Here is a 20,463-nt window from a genome sequence, read left to right as displayed (position 1 = left end):
CATTTTAAAAGCTGTTTTAGCCTCTACACCATTGAATGAGATATGGCTCCAGGAACTATGATTATCGTGATAAAGATGAATAGCGTGGAAATAAAGAAAAAACGGCACGCGCCACACTACTAACCCCGCTTGACTTTGTTACACGTAAATCTTGAAAGTTTATACACTTATTCTCATACAATATGACAGCATATTTAATGTTGCACACACTATTACAAACACGACTTACATATATTGCTTGGGGCAAGGCTTCACATTTGGAAGTCGCAGATTTATCTTATTTATTTTTCAAAAATGTGATTCTGCAACACATGCTGCCTAGAAGAAACACATGCTGGGGGAATTCGAAAGCTCAACGACTGTCAGGCTTGTTGCTTGGCAACTCTCAAAATGACAGTTGAGTTATTTATTTACAATGTTAAGCTTTCAGCGGCTCTTCTCATATATGAGCTTCGTTTTTAATGAGTGACTAAAGGAACAAAATGATTTAAAATTCTGTTTTCATGTTTCTTGAAAGCTACATTCAATGTGTGCTTTATGGGGGAAATGCATACATAAAATATTTTCAGTAAATGTTTGAATCACCAGTACTTTTCTCCTCCATGTGCAATTTAAGGAATTTTTACTACTGTATTATTAATTCATTTGGCAGCCAGCCTTTCCATGGGTGACTCACAGAATTACTCATGCAGAGAATAAATGTAGCAATATACAAACACCACTGCGAGCAGAAAAGATGACAAATATTTTAATACTTCATACTGTAATTAAATATTAAGGCAACCACAAAACATCCTCCCAGCACTGGATTTCTTGCAGATACTGCAATTCAGTATTCTAGTACAGAAATTACATGAGATTTAACAGAAAATTATTTCAGCCCTTCATATAACAGGCTGAACAAAAATGTACCAATGTTTGTGATGTTTCGAGAGAACATGGCTTTGTTTACCTGGCCTGGTCTCCATTGTGTTTTGCAGGTCAATGTGATTCAACTGAATCAGTGACACAGTGACAATACTCAACACACACAAACACACAGTATCCACTGCACCAAAATGTCTGCATATAGATTCCCAGTGAGCCATTAGGGAAAATAACAAGCACACACATGTGCATCTATTTACTGATACTGATCAGGTGCTTTACTCAAGGTCATAGCAAACTGCTGGAACCCTAGCCTCACTTGTCAAGCTCAGGATCATCCTTATGGCACTGTGGGCCTGACCAGGTGGAAATCCACCTAACTTCCTTTGCTCATACACCAATGGTCAGTTCTGTCTGCCAAATCATCGTCTTGTGTAGGCGTGGATCCAGCTGGAGATGGCAATTTAAGCCAAATCAAGCATTGACCAATTAAGATAATACTGACTACGACTTGCTAGAACCAATCAGATTGCAGGAAACCAATCTCTCACACAGTTGATCTTCTTTCCAGACACACCACAGATAGAACACTCTTGCTCTATGGTTTTAGGCAACTGAGGCCCAAGTCTGATGATATATAAACAGCAGGCTGAAAACAGCAAGGGGCTTTCAGAATTTTTTTAATACAAAAATGTCAAAAACACAAACATGAATACAAAAAAGACAAAAACTCCAAAATGTTAAATTTCAGGTAACCTGATCATTTTGTATCACTCCTTGCAGTGATACCATGACTTTCAGCTTAGAAAATGTTATTTGTACAGTGGTCCAGAAAACAGACCTATAGTATCTGTAGCTTGCTTTACCTACGTACAGTTGGATTATGTCTCCATCGTCTATGCAAATGAATACCTCAAGTACAGGAAAAACCCTGAAATTTAAAAAAACACACAGACTTAATATATACATGACATCTCTTTATCAAACCATGAAAACACCAAAAAATTGTATATTCTAGAAATACACAGACCTGAATGTGATAGCACAGGGATGTAGGATGCTGAAAACTACAGTGACAGCTGTCTATCATTAGCCGTACACAAGCACACTTTAGTCAAATGACTGTAGTCTGAAAATGTCTGCTACTTATGCCTCCACACACAGTAATGGATACTGGTATAGACAGTTTTGCGGTCAAGACATGGAGTCTCTTCAAACAGAGCCGCTGGCCCATAAAAAGACCATGAGCTTCTTTGTCTGGTTAGACAAAAACATTTTTTTCTTTGTCTGTCGCCAAAAACTTCTCGGAAAGGCATCGTCCCATTGGGGAGTGCGTGAGAGAGGGGCATCTCAGAAACGGGTGCGTCCCGCGTCCCAGGCCGGGCCCCCCCCGGGACCCTACGTCCCACGCAGGCCGATGCTGATGATGTCACTGAAGGTGGCCTCGATGCAGTAGCACAGCTGCACGTCCGGGTCGCTGCAGCCCAGCTCCTCGGCGGTCCGCTGGGGGAGGGTCCGCTTCAAGGCCCCCGCCGCCTCCTTGGGCCTCTCCTTCAGGTACTGCAGCCCTGGGGGGGGGGAGGAGAGGACACATGAGCAGGGGGCGGGGCAAGGAGTCACGGGGAGTGAGTCACATCAGGCTCCGCCCCCATCCACACAAAGGACGCTGTTCCTCCAGGGACGTTTCCATCCTACCTTGACAGCCCCGTTTGACGTTAACCCATTCTGGAGGGAAGAAATTATGTTTCCATGGCACCGCACAGCACTTGAGTTTTATAGTATATATATATCCCCTAATCCAGTTATCCCGCTGTTTTTACTGCCTCAGAAGCAGATATTTTTCCAGCCAGCGGAGCAGGCTAACTGCATTATCCGGATAATGGGATGCAGAGTTGTTGACCCCCAACAACTGGGAAGCGGTTGCCGGCGGTAACGAGGAACGGCAGGGGACGCTGCGGTCAGGCGCGGACCATTATGACCAACGGCGGTCCCTAGAACTGCAGGCAAGCCGCCAACCGCACAAAGGGCCCCCCCACCCGCTCCAGATACCTCAACAGTATCTTCCTGCGGCTTACCGCCATCATGTCCTACAGGTATAGAATGGCGAAGAAAACGCAGAACCAGCCCATGTGATAAAATAGTATATGAGCATAATTGATATAAACTTCAATTATATACCTCAAGTATAAAACAGTATACTTCTGGTATGCGTCAGCATACAATCTCCACAGCAGTGTGGGGGTGCAGTGGGGCCCCGGTGGGTGTGAGGATGCAGCGGGGCCCCCCGGTGGGTGTGTGGGGCGAGCGCGCCCCATTTCTCGCGCACACTTACGGGCAATGAGCGGGTCGATGTCCCGGGCCTTGGTGGCCACGTCGGAGGCGCAGACCTGCCCCACCTGCACCAGCAGGGCGGCGACGTCGTCGTAGAGCGGCGGGAAGGCCTGGCAGAAGGACACCAGGCAGGGCAGCGTGGGCATGAAGAAGGAGAAGCGCTTGGCCTGGGTTAGGACTGGGACAAACGAGACGGCGTTCACGAACGCTGCTTACGACGCATTACGACAGGTACTGTAACGTGCCTTAATCTTTCAATAAAACGAGACAAAATTCTACACTAAAACAAAATGCGAATAGTAAATCACAATTCACAGCAAAACCTTTTTTTAATCTATCTGGAAACTTCTCTGACATCACTTTCACTTGTGGAACAAGCCCATTCACATTCTACTGCAATGTAGCGAATCAGCCAGGAGATGGCAGCACAATACTGACATGAAGAATCTTTGCAGCTGACCGCAATCGGGCCTTATATAGGACTCCAATATAAACAGAGAGGGGGAGAGGGAGGAGAGACGGAGAGTGCGAGAGGTTGAAATAAAGCGGAGAGAAGTAGAAAGAGAAAGAGAAAGGAAAAGGAGACTGAGACAAAGGCGGGTATATAAAGGAATGGATGGGCGAGAGAGGAGGAGAAATAAGAGAGAGAGAGAGAGGACAGGAAGTGGGGGGGAGTACCAGTGAGCAGGGTGCCCATGACGCTGATGGCGAGGCGGGCCACGCTGAGGGACTTGGGCAGGGCGTACTGTATGCACAGGTGCGACAGGAGCTGGATGGCAAAGATCTGTGGGGTGAGAGAGAGAGAGAGAGTGAGAGAGAGAGAGAGAGAGGGACCGTTCACAAAAACTGCAAAACCAACACCCAGGAGTGTGCAGAAAATGGTCTATGGAACCCAACCCTGATAACTGAGCTTATTAACATAAGCGTTCACCTGTTTGATAAAGGTGAGTGTGTACCTGTTTAAGCTGGGTTTAAGGTGGATTTGGGGTAATGAAGATTATTGTGTACCTGTTTAAGCTGGGTTTGGGGTAATGAAGATGATCGTGTACCTGTTTAAGCTGGGTTTGGGGTAATGAAGATGATCGTGTACCTGCTTCTCCAGCTGGGGCTGAGCCAGAAGCTCAGGGATGAAGTCCAGGCAGATGTGGATGGAGGGGATTCCAGCCACCGTCAGAGGCAGCAGGTCCTGGGGGTAACCCTGCAGAGACACAGACACACACACAGTTACAGCTCAGAATCAGAGTATCAGACAGCTGTGATTACTGTGACACGCTCAGGCACGCTGTTTCCGATACAGAAACATACGGTGCATTCATGTTAAACTTTCAGCAGCTGAATGGTACGATCCCTTGTCCATGAAAGGATCGTTTGAGTCCCTGGAATTTGGGGTGATACCCAGAGTTAATTAAATAATGGTTAAGACAGATAATAATGTATCCACATAGCTTCATATGTTGACATGCCAAGTTCTGGTTAAGTGGATCCAGTCCAGCTTAACTCCGTGTCCTGAGCCCTGGTGGGGGTGGCCGTACCTGGAAGTGCACCAGCTTGGCGATGTTGGGATCCGCGATGAACATCTGGTGCAGGAGGCAGCAGATCAGGCACTGCACCTCCCGCAGGTCGCTGAGCAGCCCGGCCTCCGGCTCCGCCCCCTCGGCCGGCCCCGCCTCCGGCTGCTCCGCCGCCCCGCGCATGCTCTTCAGGAGGCTCCCGGCCCCGCCCCCCCGCTGCTGCTGCTCCTCCGCGGTGGGGAGGCACACCTCCAGCAGGATCTGCACCGCCGCGCTGTCCTGGTTGGAGAGACGGAACGGTGAAGGAGGGGAAGGTGGGGGAGGGCGTTCCCCTTGGCTCCTCCCCCTCTGGCCCTGTCACAGGGCTGCTTGGCCCAGGAATTTGTCATCCCCGTGACGGGAGGCCGAGGCGCCTCCGATCTGTTTTTAATCAAGATGACGAAATATCCGTGGGGCCGTCCCGACAGCTCGCTGTTTACACGAGGCTTCCAAAAATGCCTCCGCACACCCCTGTCCCGCAGGCTGGTCGCCCCGCCCAGAAGCGGGCGGCTGGATTTCCCCCCACTAATCTGCTGCATGACCCTAAACACAGCAGCTAATGCCCCACAGCACCGGCTTCAGTGACACAAACAACTACAGAGAAAAAAAGAAGGATCACACGGAACTCCAAAGTCCGCTTCCCCCCGCTCTTTTTAATCAGAGACTGGGGAAAGAAACCCTGCTTCAAGACATTACATCACCTTCATGTAGTACAGTGATCCTCATTCCTGGTCCCGGCAGGCTTGCAGGGTCTGCTTGTTTTTTGTTGTTACTCAGCACTTAAGAGGGCAATTACACAGTTACCTCACCTCACCTGGTTTCTTGGGTCTGAACTGGTTGCTGCTATGAAGGCGTAAACAAAAAACTAGCAGAGCTTATGGCTCTCCAGGATCAGGAATGAAGATCACTGATCTAACACATGTTCTGATCCAGAGTGCTTACAGTGTGAGAGAATACAGGTACATCTACACGAGCTGCATGAGCTCCAGAGTTATAGACTGGGCTAGCAACACTGAGAACGTGCAGCATTACTGCACCACTAAACCAGGTTAACTTTGCAGTCCCTGAGCCATGACATCACAGACACAACAGCGCCAGCGACGCCGCCGCCCGACGCCGTGCAGGTGCGGGCGGGGCGGAACGGGGGGGACAGGGGGGACGGGGCGTACCTGAGCAGCCAGCAGCGCGTTCTTCAGCTCCTCGCGGGTCACCTCGGGGGTGTCCGGCTGCCCCGCCAGCCCCAGGCTGGAGATGGTCTGCGCCTGCCGCTCGAACTCGGCCGTCTCCTTCAGGTGGGCGTTCAGGTAGGCCTTGGAGGCCAGCAGGTAGCCGTTGAGCATGTGCAGGGTGATGTCCATCAGCGGCGGGCATCTGGGGATACGCATTTATTTACACTCAGTTTTACACCTTAGTGCCTTTTAAATTACAATATATATAGAGCAGTATACAAAACATTACATTAACTATACATTCTGAAACAGATATTCAACATGAAAAGATATCAAGAGGGCATGCATAGATATAACTGGTATATATTTTTTGTAACCTATATGGTGTGTGTTTTGAAATAAATTTTGAAATTTTGCACATCCTTATGCTTTGAATTTTTCTTATTGCTTTATTTAAGTTATTAGGGAAATCTGCTATACTCCATGCTGTTCAACACCTGCTTACTGGGAGAGAAAGCTGTGCTACACTGGAACAGTGTCCCAGCACATGTCTCACCTGTAGACCCTCCTGTCGCAGCGGAGCACGATCAGGGGGTCGATCATCAGGTCGTTCTGCGTGTAGCGCTGCTGCCGGGTCAGCTTGGCCGAGGGCTGGAGCGCGTTCACGGTCATCACCCACAACCTGAACGCGCAGAGAGAGAAGGGGAGTCAGGGAACCTGAACGGGTCCGCAGTCTGCGGCGTTCCCCAAAACCGCCCCGCGGTCGCTCGCTCGCCCCCCGAACCTCAGGGTCGGTAGCTCTTTCCGCCAACGCGCCCGGTCCGCTAACACAGAGCGGTCTGCTATCCGGTGGACCCCCGACAGTAATCGATGGGACTCTGAAAAGGCTGATTCTCCTGCAGTGCCGGGGAGATTTATTACGCCTTCAGTCCCCTACGGCCGGCCCGCTGTTCCATACAACAGGGGGAGGGAGGGGGCCGGGGGGGGGGGGATGCATTAAGCCAGCGTCTAGCACAGCCTCACCTGCTCCGGGCCTCGTCCTTAAAGCACAGCCTATCGATTAGACGGGCTCTTTTCCCTCCGTTCCCCTTCTGCGCCAGGGAGCGCGGGGTCTCGCTGCGGAACGTTCTAGAGCGAGCGCTGGCACGAGGTGAGCTTCCGTACGCCGAGCGTAGCAGAGGTGAGCCTGGGTACGCAGGCTCCTGAGCATCTGGGCCTTCCCCATTTCAAACGGACAGGACGAGCCTTTGGAGCTGTGCTGAATGACCATTCGCACGACGCGCCCGCATTACCTTCCATTGCCGACAGCACGATAATAGCGGTGTGTATTTTAAGAAGGCGTACGTTTAACTTTGCTTGCACACGCACGCGCACAAATTTATATGCGGAAAGTTTGTGACTCGTAAGCACCATTTTTTAAAAGTAGCTGAAGACCTCTGTAACATATACATATACAAATGTATACAAACTTGCAAATGAACTTTGAGGTTTATATGAATTTATCTGAATCTGCCTAGATGCCACTGTATTTAACTCTAAAATGCACAAATATATACCTTTCTGTCTGTGTAAACTGTAAATATGACTTCTAGGAAACCAAAGGAAAATTTGACGAAGTTTGCATGGACGATGAAGTTATTCTATTGTATTCTCGAATGCCCTGCTTGACAGACTTGTCTGGGCCGTGCTAAAGTGCTAGGCTTGTCGCGGGGAGGGCGGGGCCCCGGAGCTCCGCCCCTCTCACCGGCGGGGCATGACGGTGTTGAGGACCATCCACAGCTTGTTGACGGTCTGCAGGACCCTGCGGGACACGCCGGCGCCCAGCAGCAGGCCCATGTGGGACGTCAGCGTCTCGGCGTAGGGGATCAGGTCGCCCGCCGAAAGGAGGGTCAGGTGCTCCAGGATCCGCATCAGCCGCGGGCCGCTGGACGGGACCGCCTGGAAGGCTGGGGGGGGAGGGGGGGGCAAGGGGGCGGGGCACAGGGCCGAGGGTCAGCTGACAGGCCAGGACTGGCTGAACACTGCAGCAGAGTAGCACAGTGGTAAAGGAACAGTTCAGCTGCGTGTTGGACTTACTGTACGTCACTTTGGATAAAAGCGTCAAATATAATATAATGTAATGGATACCATCACTCTACTCTTGAACGCTGCAGCAGTGTCGTACAGTGGCGAACAACTGTTCGGTTGCATGTTCAGTTACAAGTTCGGAGATTATCACAGTCTCCTTAAGTAATTTACTTAACCTGAACTACACTGGCTGAACACTACAGCAGGGTAGCACAGTGGTAAAGGAACAGTTCAGCTGCGTGTTGGACTTACTGTACGTCGCTTTGGATAAAAGCATCTGCCAAATAAATGTTATGTAATGTGATGCTGAATTCAAAGGTCGGACATAACTCTACTCTTGACTGAGGTACTTAACCTGAACTAGACTGGCTCAACACTGCAGCAGTGTCGTACAGTGGCCAACAACTGTTCAGTTTCATGTTCAGTTAGCAGTTTGGAGATTATCCCAGACTTCTTTATGTAAGGTGCTTAACCTGAACTAGACTGGCTGAACACTACAGCAGGGTAGCACAGTGGTAAAGGAACTGTTCAGTTGTGCGTTCAATTCCAAGTCTGGAACATCATCACTCTACTCTTGACTAAGGTACCAAACCTGACCTACCACAGTATATATCCAGCTGTATACGTGGATTGTATCTTTAAAAAATGTAACATGCAAGCTGTGTAATGCGCTGTAGATAACAGCAACGGTAAACCCCGAAACGTGAACCCTGTTTCACACCCCTATGGGGGGCTAAATTACACCCGGTCCCAGCTGCCCTGAGAGAGGCAGTGCTCAGTCAAGACGCCGTCACTCAACACGGGGGCAACGGCGTTGAGCTCGACACCTCCATCATCGGCGATACGGGGGAGGCGTTAGAGCGCGCTCGCCTGGGCTCCTGCTAAAGCGCTTACGCAGGCAAAAGCAGCGCGTTTAAACACCCCCCCCCCCAGCCCCGGAGTCTCATTCTGCTGTTAAACACCCCTCCACCTGAGGTTCAGATTAGATCACGTCTCCATTTCCATAATCGCATGTCATATCTGAGGATTTGAAAAGCCAGGCCTTAGCACGGGGTGTAAAAGCGAGAGAGAGAGAGAGAGAGGGAGAGAGGGAGAGAGAGAGAGAGAGGAGAGAGAGAGGAGGAGAGAGGGAGAGAGGGAGTGAGGGAGAGAGGGAGAGACAGACAGAGATAAAGTGAAAGAGAGAGGGGGGATCATGGGATTTGTAACGCAGGCTTTTCTCCAGCTCTGGGTGGGACAGCTGACAGAGAAGGGGGGTTGTGGGGGGGGGGTGCTCACCTTCCTGCAGCTGCTGCTGGGAGTACCTGCAGGTGGCGCTGGTGAGCAGCATCCTGCGCAGGAGGGGCAGGGTTCCGGTGATCTCCTCCTCGCTGATCCAGTCCTCCACCATGCACAGGTGGGGGTAGTTAGTGGCCAGCAGGCGAAGCAGGGCGGAGTGCAGGCCTGGGGGGGGGGATGTGCGGTAGGGGTGGGGTGGAGGGTAGTGGTGGAAATGGGGTGGAGGTAGAGGGGACAGATACAGTGAGCAGACAGGGCAGTTTAGTCAAAAACCAGCTCACTAAGTGATGCGAGAACGAGGCCTTCCGGAAACCAAAAATGGGCGTGGCTACCATAAACTTCAAGTGTCTCCCTAATTTGAGCCAATCACTGTGTTTTGCTATGGAGAGCAATGCCTCGTCATTGGCTAGAACAGGCCAGTGGCTGACAGCTTGTTACAGCTACGCCCATTATGGGGTTCATGATGACTCACTTGCCCGTAGTTACAGTTCACACCAACTCCTCCCCTGCCCCCCCCTCACCCCCCCAATAATGGGCTCCCATAGCCCCACAGCAGATACCTCACAGGTTATGTGCCACCTGTCCTCACTCAATCTCAAAATGCACAGGAGAACCTCACCATGCTGAGGATTCTGTAAGTGCGGGGGGGAGTTCTTGTTTATTTTTATGTTGTCGTTTAGACAAGGCCGTGACTTCCTGACAGCTTGTAAATTAGCCCTTTCTTTAGTTACTCCAGTGAGGGTTTATACAGCATCCTGTAACAGTCCTCACCGCAAGCATTGCCACTTGTATTTTAATACTGTGTATGCATTTATTATAGTTTCGTCATTTCGCTGCACATTAACTTTGATATAGTGCTTGAATAATGATGCCCTCGAAAGAAATGGGAATAATTTATTTCATTTATGAATTATGTCCCCCCCCCAACCCCACTTAACTTTGCATTCCCCGGCACTGGACCAAGCTTAGATGCGAAACTAACTGGGCTTGATACGCAGATTGACTTTGACAGACACCAGACACCTTCCATCAGGCTGGAAGAGTAATGCTTTCCCTCCACTGGAACACTGACACTGACAAGTCTGAGCTACAATAGCCCGTCATAATGAAGAGAGCTATTAGACAGTGAAGCACTGAGCACCGCACATGTGTTTAAACAGGACAGCAGACTTAATGGGCAGATTCACTGATCTTCATCCACGGTTTTGTGTGAACATTGATTTCTGAACATGCGGTAACTGTCTCTGTTCTGTTACCATGGTTAAAACTATTATCCACGCTAATACAGGGCACTTGAACATTCGAAATCCAGATCAATAGAGGTTGACTTGGTCTGCCAAGACACACGTAAAGGGGGTATCTGTAAATTGATCTGAATTAGCAGCCTAAAGAATTGAAAGAAAAAATGAATCACTCCAGTCAGTGATAACTAACATATACTATGTGGGCCTGTTTAGCCAGCTGTGATAAATGGCTGTTCTTGGGTCAAATTAATGTTGATCTGATCACTTTTGCCGAGTTCTGGGGCCAATCAAGTAAAGCAAGGTAAACAACCAAATGAAACCTAAATCCCAGCTCCAGTTAAATACCTACATTTTATCTTCTGTCACGTTTCCACAAAATGGTGGGAAAAAAACTGAGATGCAATTTTAGTATAGCTTTAACTAATAATATCTGTAAAACGTATACCTATAATACTGCATTTGTACTAAATCAGAAATAGTTAAAAAAAGGACAATACACATTTTCTTAAATGAATGTGGTCGCCTCTTTAGTCCAGAGTGAGGGGGTGTGAGTGGGTGTGAGGGCGGGCGGAGGAAGAGGAGGGGTTGACTCTTACCCCCCAGCTCCTGCTGCAGCCCCTGGGCCTGTCGGATCAGGTACTTGATGGGGATCTGGTCCATGAGCGTGGCCGAGTAGGACCTGGGCTTCCTCTGCATGAGGGCTGGAGAGAGGTGCAGACAGAGGGGTCTTAATTCCTCTAGCAGGACTCAAAGCACTTTACAAGGGTCATTTTCAGGGCACTCCCAAGAGGTTTCAAATCTACTCCTCACGCTAACCAGTCAATGGAGAAGACGTGTGCGTTTGAAGAAACAAAATGGTACATTGATGTCATCCTGTTCACAGCTATGGAGCGAGACAAGCCAGTGGAACCCTGAGCAAGTCCCGGCTCTGCGTGCCAAACTCAAACTCTACCCATGAACAGTCAAGCACAGGTAAGATTACACGTCAGTGTCCAGGTAGACCCAATCAGGGTGCACTGGCCTCACCTACCACCCCCCCCTTCTCACAACTGACTACTGCATCACTGTCTGTCCCCCTGCATGTGAAAGGGAGCATGGCTTGGGAAGCAAGACCAATTGCTGAGAAATCTGACAAGAAAGTATAATTTAATCTAATCTAGATTCATTTAATGTAATCTAATCTCACAACTGCTCCTCTATCAGATGCAACTGGCTGTGTGCGTCCAAAGCAGAGCCATTCCTCACACTGAAGCCGCTTCATTAGCGAAACTGAAGGGAACCCTCCATTTCCCCAGAGGTGTGAACTGCTTAAGCAAACACGACAATTTGGGAAACTCCAAAGACAAATACGGGCGGATGGTGACTAATGGAGGAAGGGCTCTGTGTCCCTGTCTGTTCTGCTCCACAAAGCCCTGCTGTTGCTGCTGGCTACTGCAAGCTACAGGGTTAAAGATTCACTGTCTGATTCCCCACACAGTGACCAGTTTATGGGCCTCAAGCTGATAGACCATCAAGGAGGGAACTGTGACTGCAGAGGCGGGGCCAATGCAAATTAGACAGAACACTGAACCAATCACAGGCCGCTGCTCTGCTATTCTGTTCACCAGTGATAAAACAGTGATAAAACAGAAGCTATGATTGGAGATGAGGGGGTGTCAATCTGATGACACCCTCTCTTCCTCAAACCAAGTGGCACAAACTCCTGCAACTCTGGTCAAGGAGGAGACTAAGTAACTGGCAAGATGGATGACATGAAATGAATGAATGAATGAAAATAAAAAAGGGAGAGTGGTGTACAAACCCAGTGCTTTCGTGTTGACCAGAAGCGCTTCCTCGTAGGACAGGATGTAGTAGAGAATGAGGAGCTGGGTTGTGATGCTGTACTGGGGGCGTCCACGACCGCTGTCCCCCTGTGACACAACAGCCAGAGGTCAAAGGTCAGAGGTCAAAAGCACTGCAGCGCTACAAGGGGCCAATGGGCAATGAAATATAATGGAGCCATTTGTGGGACTACCAATGCAGAAACGAACACAAACTGAAATAGTCTACTGGGTTACAGTGATTAATATACTCGGTGGTAGGAAGTGTCAAGGTATTCGATTACTGGTAAATGGCTGCCAGAGTAACACTTCACCACACGTTTAATTAATCTGTCGGCGTAACACAGTCAAGCACATATTTCAATATTTAAAAAAAATATTTTTCTATATTAATTTCTTACGTTTGAATTTGCTGTAGGAGGAAATGAATAATCATCCATATTCATGTTTAAACATACAGATAAAATTTCATTTATAGAAAGCCTAAAGGAAAGCCAAGACTTCTTCATGTATAAGGTAATAGCTTACATCAGAGTACATGGTGTATGACAGTATCTTTGCATTTTCCCCAAACATTAACAGAATGAACATTAGAAAAAGAAGTGCAGGGAAAGTGTCAGTGTTTCTCTCCCCAGCGGAACGCCGCAAGTACCCCCGTCAGGCCCTGGAAGACGTTGAGGATTTCCTGCTCGGTGATTGGCTGGTTGGTGGCCTCGGGGTTGGCCTTGGAGGCGGGCGTGAGGATGGAGTTGATGTAGACGTCGATGAGGGGCAGCAGCTGCGTGTGCAGCGGGGTGGTGGTCTCGCACAGCTGCCTGAAGATCCAGTCCTGCGCGGACGTGCGTCAGAACAGCAGCTCAGCGTGTGACAGCACAGCAGCACGCTCCTCTAACACAGCGCTGCGCAACCCTGATCCTCAAGATCTGCTGTCCTGTAGGGTTTCAGTCCAACCCTAACACAGCACACCTGATTCTACTAATTAGCAGCTCAATGAGATATCTAGATGCTTAATGATGTGTGCTTTGTTAGGGTTGGAGTGAAAACCTACAGGACGGTAGATCTCCAGGAACAGGATTGGGAACCACTCCTTTAACAGCACAACAAACCCACAGTCCAGCTAGGACCCGTACCAGTGCTAGGCTCAATGCCCTTTCAAATCAGTCAATTCAAATCGGTTCATAAACTGAAAAAGGCCAATGATATTCTATAGGGCCTTTTCAATTAACTCATTGATTTTCTGTTCATTTCCTGAATGACATAATCGAAATGGCACAGAGCCTAGCTGTTCTGACTGGGTACAAGCAACACAAGACACATCCAGAACCACAGGTCTAACACACTGTATAACAGAATGGATCTTGTTAATCCTGTTTACAGCGACTAACATGACAGCGAATAATTGTAAACGCTTGCGGCATTCAACCCATCAGCACTGAACACTCCTACAGAAACACACACAGCCTGTTTCACTCATAAAGTGCATTGCAGCTGGGGGGGAGGGGCTCTGCGTGGATTATGACATCACAAGGGCCTACCTTGATTGACACCTTGTGCTTGGTGAAGGCCCGGCTCCTCAGGAGCTGGTAGATGCAGTGGATGGGCAGGAAGCCGCTGATGTTGGCGCTCAGGCTGTTGGTGACGGCGACCCTGACCGCGTGGGCGGTGACCACCTGCGGCACAAGAGACGCGGCGGCTGCGACTTTAAAAGGGTCAAGGGTCATCTTACATTACATCACATTACAGGTATTTAGCGGACACTCTTATCCAGAGTGACTTACACAACGTTTTACATTGCATCCATTTATACAGCTGGATATATACTGAAGCAAAGCAGGTTAAGTAGCTTTGCTCAAGGGTACAACGGCAGTGTCCTACTTGGGAATCGAACCTGTGACCTTTAGGTTACAAGACCAGGTCCTTACCCATTACACTACATTGCCGCCTAATCTCTGGGACAGAGATAAGTCACCTGACTATTATCAAGGGGAAAATGTCTGCAGTGTGCAATGCAAGCCCAGAAAAGGTGTTCATTTGGATGTTCCAAGCACTCATCAAATAAATTATCAATCAAATGTTACTGTAAAAACAATTTACCCAGGGCAGTGAAACGGTAGTTAAGACAGAAACCACAGGATCCTCTGACATGCATATCAAGTATAAAACATGAATAAAAATAAAAACAACACAAAAGGGATTGTAATATGTTCCGTTCTGTGAGTGAGAGAAAGGTGGTTTAGATGGGGCCCGGTTGCAGTACCTGCTCGGTGAAGATCTCCTGGGTGAAAATGGTCTTCATCTTGCTCAGGGAGCTGGGCTTGATGGCGATCTGCGAGAGAGTCAGTGCATTTTGTGAGATTAAGTTCATGGAAGCCGAGTTTAACTGCTGAGGGACGGAAGCGCCCTGAAGGAAAGTGAATATTTTTGGGTTCTGTGATTTCCTTTTGTGTGACCTTGAACACAGCGGCGTGGGTGGTTACAGTCACAGCAGGCGTGATTTGGGAGCCTCTCGTTCGAGGCTTGATTTGTTGAGCACCTCGTCTCTGTGCGCAAGGGGAACACACAGATGCGCCAGACAAAGCAGTTTGGATGGGATGGTGTGTGTGTGTGTGTGTGTGTGTACGTGTGTGTGAGTACATGTGTGCGTGTGTGTGTGGGTATGTGTACATACGTGTGTGTGTGCGTGCGTGTGTGTTTGAGTGCATGTGTATATGTGTGCGTGTGCATGTGAGTGTTTGAGTGTGTGAGTGTATGAGTGTGCATGTGTGTGTGCATACGTGTGTGTATGTGTGTGTGTGAGTACGTGTGTGTGTGGGTATGTGTACATACGTGTGTGTGCGTGCGTGTGTGTGTATGTGTACATATGTGTGCGTGTGCATGTGAGTGTATGAGTGTGTGTGTGTGTGTGTGTGCATATGTGTGTGTGTGTGCATGTGAGTGTTTGAGTGTGTGTGTGTGTGTGTGTGTGTGTGTGTGTGTGTGTGTGCATGTGTACATGTGTGTGCGTGTGCATGTGAGTGTATGAGTGTGTGTGTGTGTGTGTGTGTGAGTGTGTGTGTGTGTGTGTGTGTGTGTGCATGTGAGTGTATGAGTGTGTGTGTGTGTGTGTGTGTGTGTGTGTGTGTGTGTGTGTGTGTGTGTGTGTGTGTATGAGTGCATGAGTGTGTGTGTGTGTGTGCATGCGTGTGTGTGTTGAGCATGCAGCAGCGGTCTAGCGTGTGCTATTCTCAGACAGCGCATCGATCGTTTACCTTCATCCCTAAAGTGGAGCAGACCAACTCGATGATGGCGCTGAGCTGGTTGCTATGGAAATACATGGCAACCAGCAGGAGCATCTCTCCGAAGGAAGCGGCCACGCCGGCGGCACTGAGGCGGGGCAGAGGACAGAGGAGAGGGGTTCACGCGCCGCCGATAACGCCTCCTCAGCACGGGGGGGGGGGGCACTGTAATAAAATGACTATGCTAGCGTATGCCCACCGCCCCCCCCATCCACAAACGCCGTCTCCAGCAGCACTGATTTACGTTCCCGCTGACGTGTGCGCTTTCCCGTGCGCGTGAAAGATTTACGCGGGAGTGACGTGCGTGAGCGGAGGGAGAGTCGGTGTAGCTGGAGGAGTGCGTTACAGGCCCCCGCCGGGGGGCCTCCTGGGTCCGACCGGCCCCGCCTTGGGGGGGGGAGGGACGGCTTCGACCCGCCGGCTCGCCCCGCTCTAACCACAGCGCACAGCGGGGAACCTGAACGCCATCAGATCACTGAACAAACCAAGCTGCGCTAACGGCTACACCGACAGCCTCCGCGCAAACAAACAAGCACCTAGCGCTGAGAGAAACGCCCGCGAAGGGCAGCTCTCTACTGAGCGCGTGCGTAGAGCACCGGGGATAAACGGCCCTTTCTGAGTATGATAACAGTGCGGGAACGCCGATCCTCACCTCTCGAAATACTCCTCCTCTTTGATCATCCAGCTCAGCCACATGACCATCAACTGCTCCTGCTCCGGAGTGCTGGGGAGGGAGGGGGGAGGGGGAGGAGGGGGGGAGCGCATGTCACTCAAATAATACTAAGGAATTCCCACTGCCAACATTCCATTTTATTACATATAATTATTACAACAATAACCACAACTACAGTAACAATAGCGGTATTAACAATAATAATCGTGTGCAGTATTATCAATAGCAATAATAATAGCAGTGCAATGGCAGTACACATTAAACTAGAACGTATCATTAGAACTGTTATTATCATCATCACTACTGCATTTCATGTAAAGAAACCGCATATTTTCCGTTTAAGTTCCCTGTAGCGGACATTGATTATTGTGTCTGGGAGCACCCCCCCCCCCCTCAGGGGTCAGAGTCCGCTCTGATTTAGGAGGGACGGGGAGCGCAGGGCCATCGGTCAGACAGGAAGTCTCCCTCGCCTTAACAAACAGCCGTGTTTACGCGGGCGGACATGTTTATACGCCACGCAGCGGTCGTCCCTTCTCGACCCGGCGGCCGAGGCCCCCCGCGGCCTCGCCGTACATCACCGCGGCAACGGCCCAAGGTCTCCCGCGCAACGCGGCGAGGCAGCTGGGCTGCCTTAACCGACAGCTGGGGGACTGAGCGCGCTCAGTGTGGGCGTGGCCTGCGCCTCCACCGGTGAGTCTCATATCCCTGGCAGGACACCAGCGCTACATTCCCGCAGAGGGGGAGGCGAATGTGCCCGTTATGGGCGCCCCCTGGTGGCCGTACCTGACGAGCGTGGGGAAGGCCAGCAGCTTGCAGAAGGACAGGGACACGAAGCGCACGCCGGCGGGGGTGGCGGGCGGGCGGCTGGTCATCAGCTGCAGGAGCTGCTCCGCCTCCTCATCCGTGGGCCTGGTGAGATGAGCGCAAATATACATAAAATACACACACACAAACATACGCACACATATACATAAATACACACCCATTCACATGCACATGCAAGCATGCATGCACACACATATATATACATAAATACAAATACACACACACACACACACATACACACACATATACATATACACATACACATACACACACCCACGCACACACGTATATACATGTACATGCATATACAAACACACATACACACAAATATATATACATACCCATACACACATACACATGCACATGCACACACCCACATACACATACATAAATAAACACCCACACACATACAAAATACACACCCACACACACACACACACACACACACACACACACACACACACACACACACACACACACACACACACACACACACACACACACACACACACACACACCCACACACACACACAGCGCATTAACGCCCCGCTCTGGCCCGATCCATTGGCTGACAAATGAACTGGGCACCCGATCAATTCTCCCGCGCCAAGGCTGTAATTTATCCGCGCTCTAAGCCCAGGGATGGCCAGTCTTTACTGCCCTGTCCACCTCCCACTGCCACTTCCCCGCATGAAAAACCCACCCTCACAGGCAGCCGGAGACAGAAAAAGCCCACTTTAAACACAATCCCAAACAAATGCATAATTCTTCCCCTCCGGCAGCCAGGCATGTAATCCCATGTTCTTTAATACCTGAAATGCCTCTCCTCCCATGTTCAGAGATAACACTGAATTGGGGCTGCAATTATTCAGCGTTATGGGCCACGTTTTAATTAACATACAATCGATTCAAATCGCATGTGCTGGAAGAGTTCGCGGAATTTATAAAAAGCAGGTGCTGAACCATAATTTGGAAGTCTGCTAGAAAAAAAAAAAAAATATATATATGTACATATGCTGGTTTTTTTTTAACCGTAGCTGCAATAACAGAATTTTAACGAGCTGCTAATTTTTCTTAATTAGGTGCCTTTCACGTTTACAGGGTTTATTTACCCTGAAGCAACATGTCAGAATTGGCAAAGCGTGCCAGGTAGAATAAATATCTCATGTTAACATTGTGCTATATTGTAAACAATTACATAAAAAGAGAGGTAACAAAAATGTAACTGATCGAATTAAAGACTGAATGAGTGAATGAACAGCTCCATGTCAGGCCTCCAGGGCTGTGAGAGCCCACAGTTAGGGGCCTCACAGGGCCATGGTAGACGCATGGACCAAAGGTAGGGGCCTGCCTGTGAGGACCATTTAGGGCCTGCCTGAGGGCCATGGTTAGGACTGCACAGTGAGGACTTGTTAGGGACCGCAGTGAGGACCCGTGTTAGGGCCTGCGCTGTGAGGACCATGGTTAGGGGCCTGCGCTGTGAGGACCATGGTTAGGGACCTGCGCTGTGAGGACCAGGCGACGCTTGAGGACCAATGGCCTGCACTGTGAGGACCACAGTTAGGGATCTGCCTGTAGACCAGTTAGGCCTGCACTGGAGACCGGTAGGACTGCACAGACCAGGTTAGGGCTGCGCTGAGGACCATGGTAGGAGCCACAGGATAGAGGTCTGGGCTGCGAGGCGTACCTGAGTCCCGCGATGCCCATGAGGGCGCAGTACAGCCGCAGCAGGGCGCTGGCCTTCACCACGTGCTCCTCCCGCAGGCCCGAGTAGCCGGAGCCGCCGTCGCTGTCGCCCTCGCTGTCGTTGGGCACGTGGGTGCTGCGGGAGCGGGGCAGGATGGCCACCAGCTCCAGCAGCAGCTGCCGGCGCATCTGCCACAGCACCGAGCTGCTCTCCCGCTTCCTCTGGTGGGCAGCGACCGCCGGAGGACCGTCAAAGGAAGGCAAAGAACCGTCAATGAACCGCTAACAGCAACCAAAGAACCATTGACAAAAAACCACGGCCACGCCTTTTAAGAAAGCAGTCAGACACTATCCACTGTAAGTTAGCTATAATATGTTCTACACAATTCCAGAGTACAACATTTCCACTCAAATAATCTGGTTCTTTTCATTTAAAAAAAAAAAATATATATATATATATGAAAGAAAAAAGGCATTAAATACTCTCAAAAACCAAGGCATCTGACCCAACAAGAATAAGCCACACCCAGCCCCGCCCACCCACACACCCACCTGCTGGCCGTTGCGGATGAACATTCCGAACCAGGTGCGCACTTTGCCGTTGGTGCCCAGCAGCAGGCCGCTGACGAAGGACACCAGCGGGCTGACGGCGTCGTCGGCGGAGTCCGGCTTGTAGTCCAGCGTCAGGGCCACGCCCAGGCCCGGCAGGTGACACTCCTCCACCTGCAGGTGACGCACAGGCGCCGTTACCCAATCGGAGAACACACGCCCACTCACTTCCGTCTGCTTCAGGGTGTATTTGCTTTCACAACGTACAGTATATAAACTAAAGAAAAATTGTATCCCGGAGACAGGCTATAAAGCTTTCAAGCACCGCCGTGGCTCATATTTAACAAATAGCAGCAACTTGCTGGGTGCTATATTGTGCAAACCTGGCTCCCCAGCATACTTGGCTGCAGGTATTGAGCTGCTTATCACGCTTTTAAAAGTCTCCAATACGAGGCACTCCACTCGATTCCCACACGCAGGCAATCCGCCACGTTTCGGATTTGCCAGCCCATAGGCGTGACTCTCAACCAGTAACATCCTGAGAAGGGGGGGGGGATGGGGGGGGAAGGAGAGGAAGCAGGGCCTAGCCGCCTGCTTCCAGACGATCATCGGGCCAGATTAAGCGGATAAGTGCCTGGCCGTGACTAACCTGCAGAGGCGCGGCGCCCCCAGGACCAGCCGCCAGTTGCGCCACTCGACCGCAACACGAGCCCCGGAGGCTGAGGGCCTCCCAAACACAGCCCTGGGGACGCTCGCGCACGCCGGCTTCTGCTCCAGCCAAGCCCTCATTCAGCCAGAGCTATTCAGAACGCGTTTTTATATGCTTTTCATTTATTTTAGGGAAGTCCTTCTGTGGCTGAAAATTCAGAGGTTCCCCCAACGGGGGTCTTGGGAGTGCAACAGGGTTTAGTAGTCACATTACAATTACCCAAGACACCACTTAAGCCGGGTTTACAGTCTAATTAACTTTGTTAATTGACCAATTAAGCGCTGAATATCAACAGAAATTAGCAGACTCCATGGCCCTCCACATCCAGGGTTGGGGATGCCAGATGTATATGCGCAGCTCTGTGTGCTGTTGTGCTCGTGAGAACTTCAGAGGGGCATTATAAGGACTCTGGAGGGACAC

General features: G+C 50.1%; 1 protein-coding gene across 1 annotated transcript in view; it reads right to left on the bottom strand.

Annotated features, from left to right (window-relative positions):
* Positions 1 to 1,531: 1,531 nt before the first annotated feature.
* ints2 (integrator complex subunit 2) overlaps positions 1,532 to 20,463 on the bottom strand; it is a 25,318-nt gene continuing 6,386 nt past the window's right edge. Inside the window, exons 6-24 of the mRNA XM_064352322.1 lie at positions 19,338 to 19,508; positions 18,787 to 19,007; positions 17,058 to 17,183; positions 16,254 to 16,325; positions 15,575 to 15,689; positions 14,584 to 14,652; positions 13,862 to 13,996; positions 12,979 to 13,155; positions 12,308 to 12,416; positions 11,103 to 11,207; positions 9,263 to 9,427; positions 7,662 to 7,863; positions 6,474 to 6,599; positions 5,918 to 6,119; positions 4,731 to 4,988; positions 4,289 to 4,396; positions 3,877 to 3,982; positions 3,200 to 3,376; positions 1,532 to 2,435 (exon numbers count right to left, since the gene is read on the bottom strand). Coding sequence (XP_064208392.1) covers positions 2,266 to 2,435; positions 3,200 to 3,376; positions 3,877 to 3,982; positions 4,289 to 4,396; positions 4,731 to 4,988; positions 5,918 to 6,119; positions 6,474 to 6,599; positions 7,662 to 7,863; positions 9,263 to 9,427; positions 11,103 to 11,207; positions 12,308 to 12,416; positions 12,979 to 13,155; positions 13,862 to 13,996; positions 14,584 to 14,652; positions 15,575 to 15,689; positions 16,254 to 16,325; positions 17,058 to 17,183; positions 18,787 to 19,007; positions 19,338 to 19,508 — 2,814 coding nt within the window. The 3' untranslated portion in view covers positions 1,532 to 2,265. The remainder of the gene's footprint in view (positions 2,436 to 3,199; positions 3,377 to 3,876; positions 3,983 to 4,288; positions 4,397 to 4,730; positions 4,989 to 5,917; positions 6,120 to 6,473; positions 6,600 to 7,661; positions 7,864 to 9,262; positions 9,428 to 11,102; positions 11,208 to 12,307; positions 12,417 to 12,978; positions 13,156 to 13,861; positions 13,997 to 14,583; positions 14,653 to 15,574; positions 15,690 to 16,253; positions 16,326 to 17,057; positions 17,184 to 18,786; positions 19,008 to 19,337; positions 19,509 to 20,463) is intronic.

The sequence above is a fragment of the Anguilla rostrata genome, chromosome 9, assembly GCF_018555375.3.
Source record: "Anguilla rostrata isolate EN2019 chromosome 9, ASM1855537v3, whole genome shotgun sequence".
Taxonomy (NCBI): Eukaryota; Metazoa; Chordata; class Actinopteri; order Anguilliformes; family Anguillidae; genus Anguilla; species Anguilla rostrata.
The sequence above is the reverse complement of the archived record's forward strand: the minus strand, read 5'-3'. Positions and strand labels throughout refer to the sequence as shown.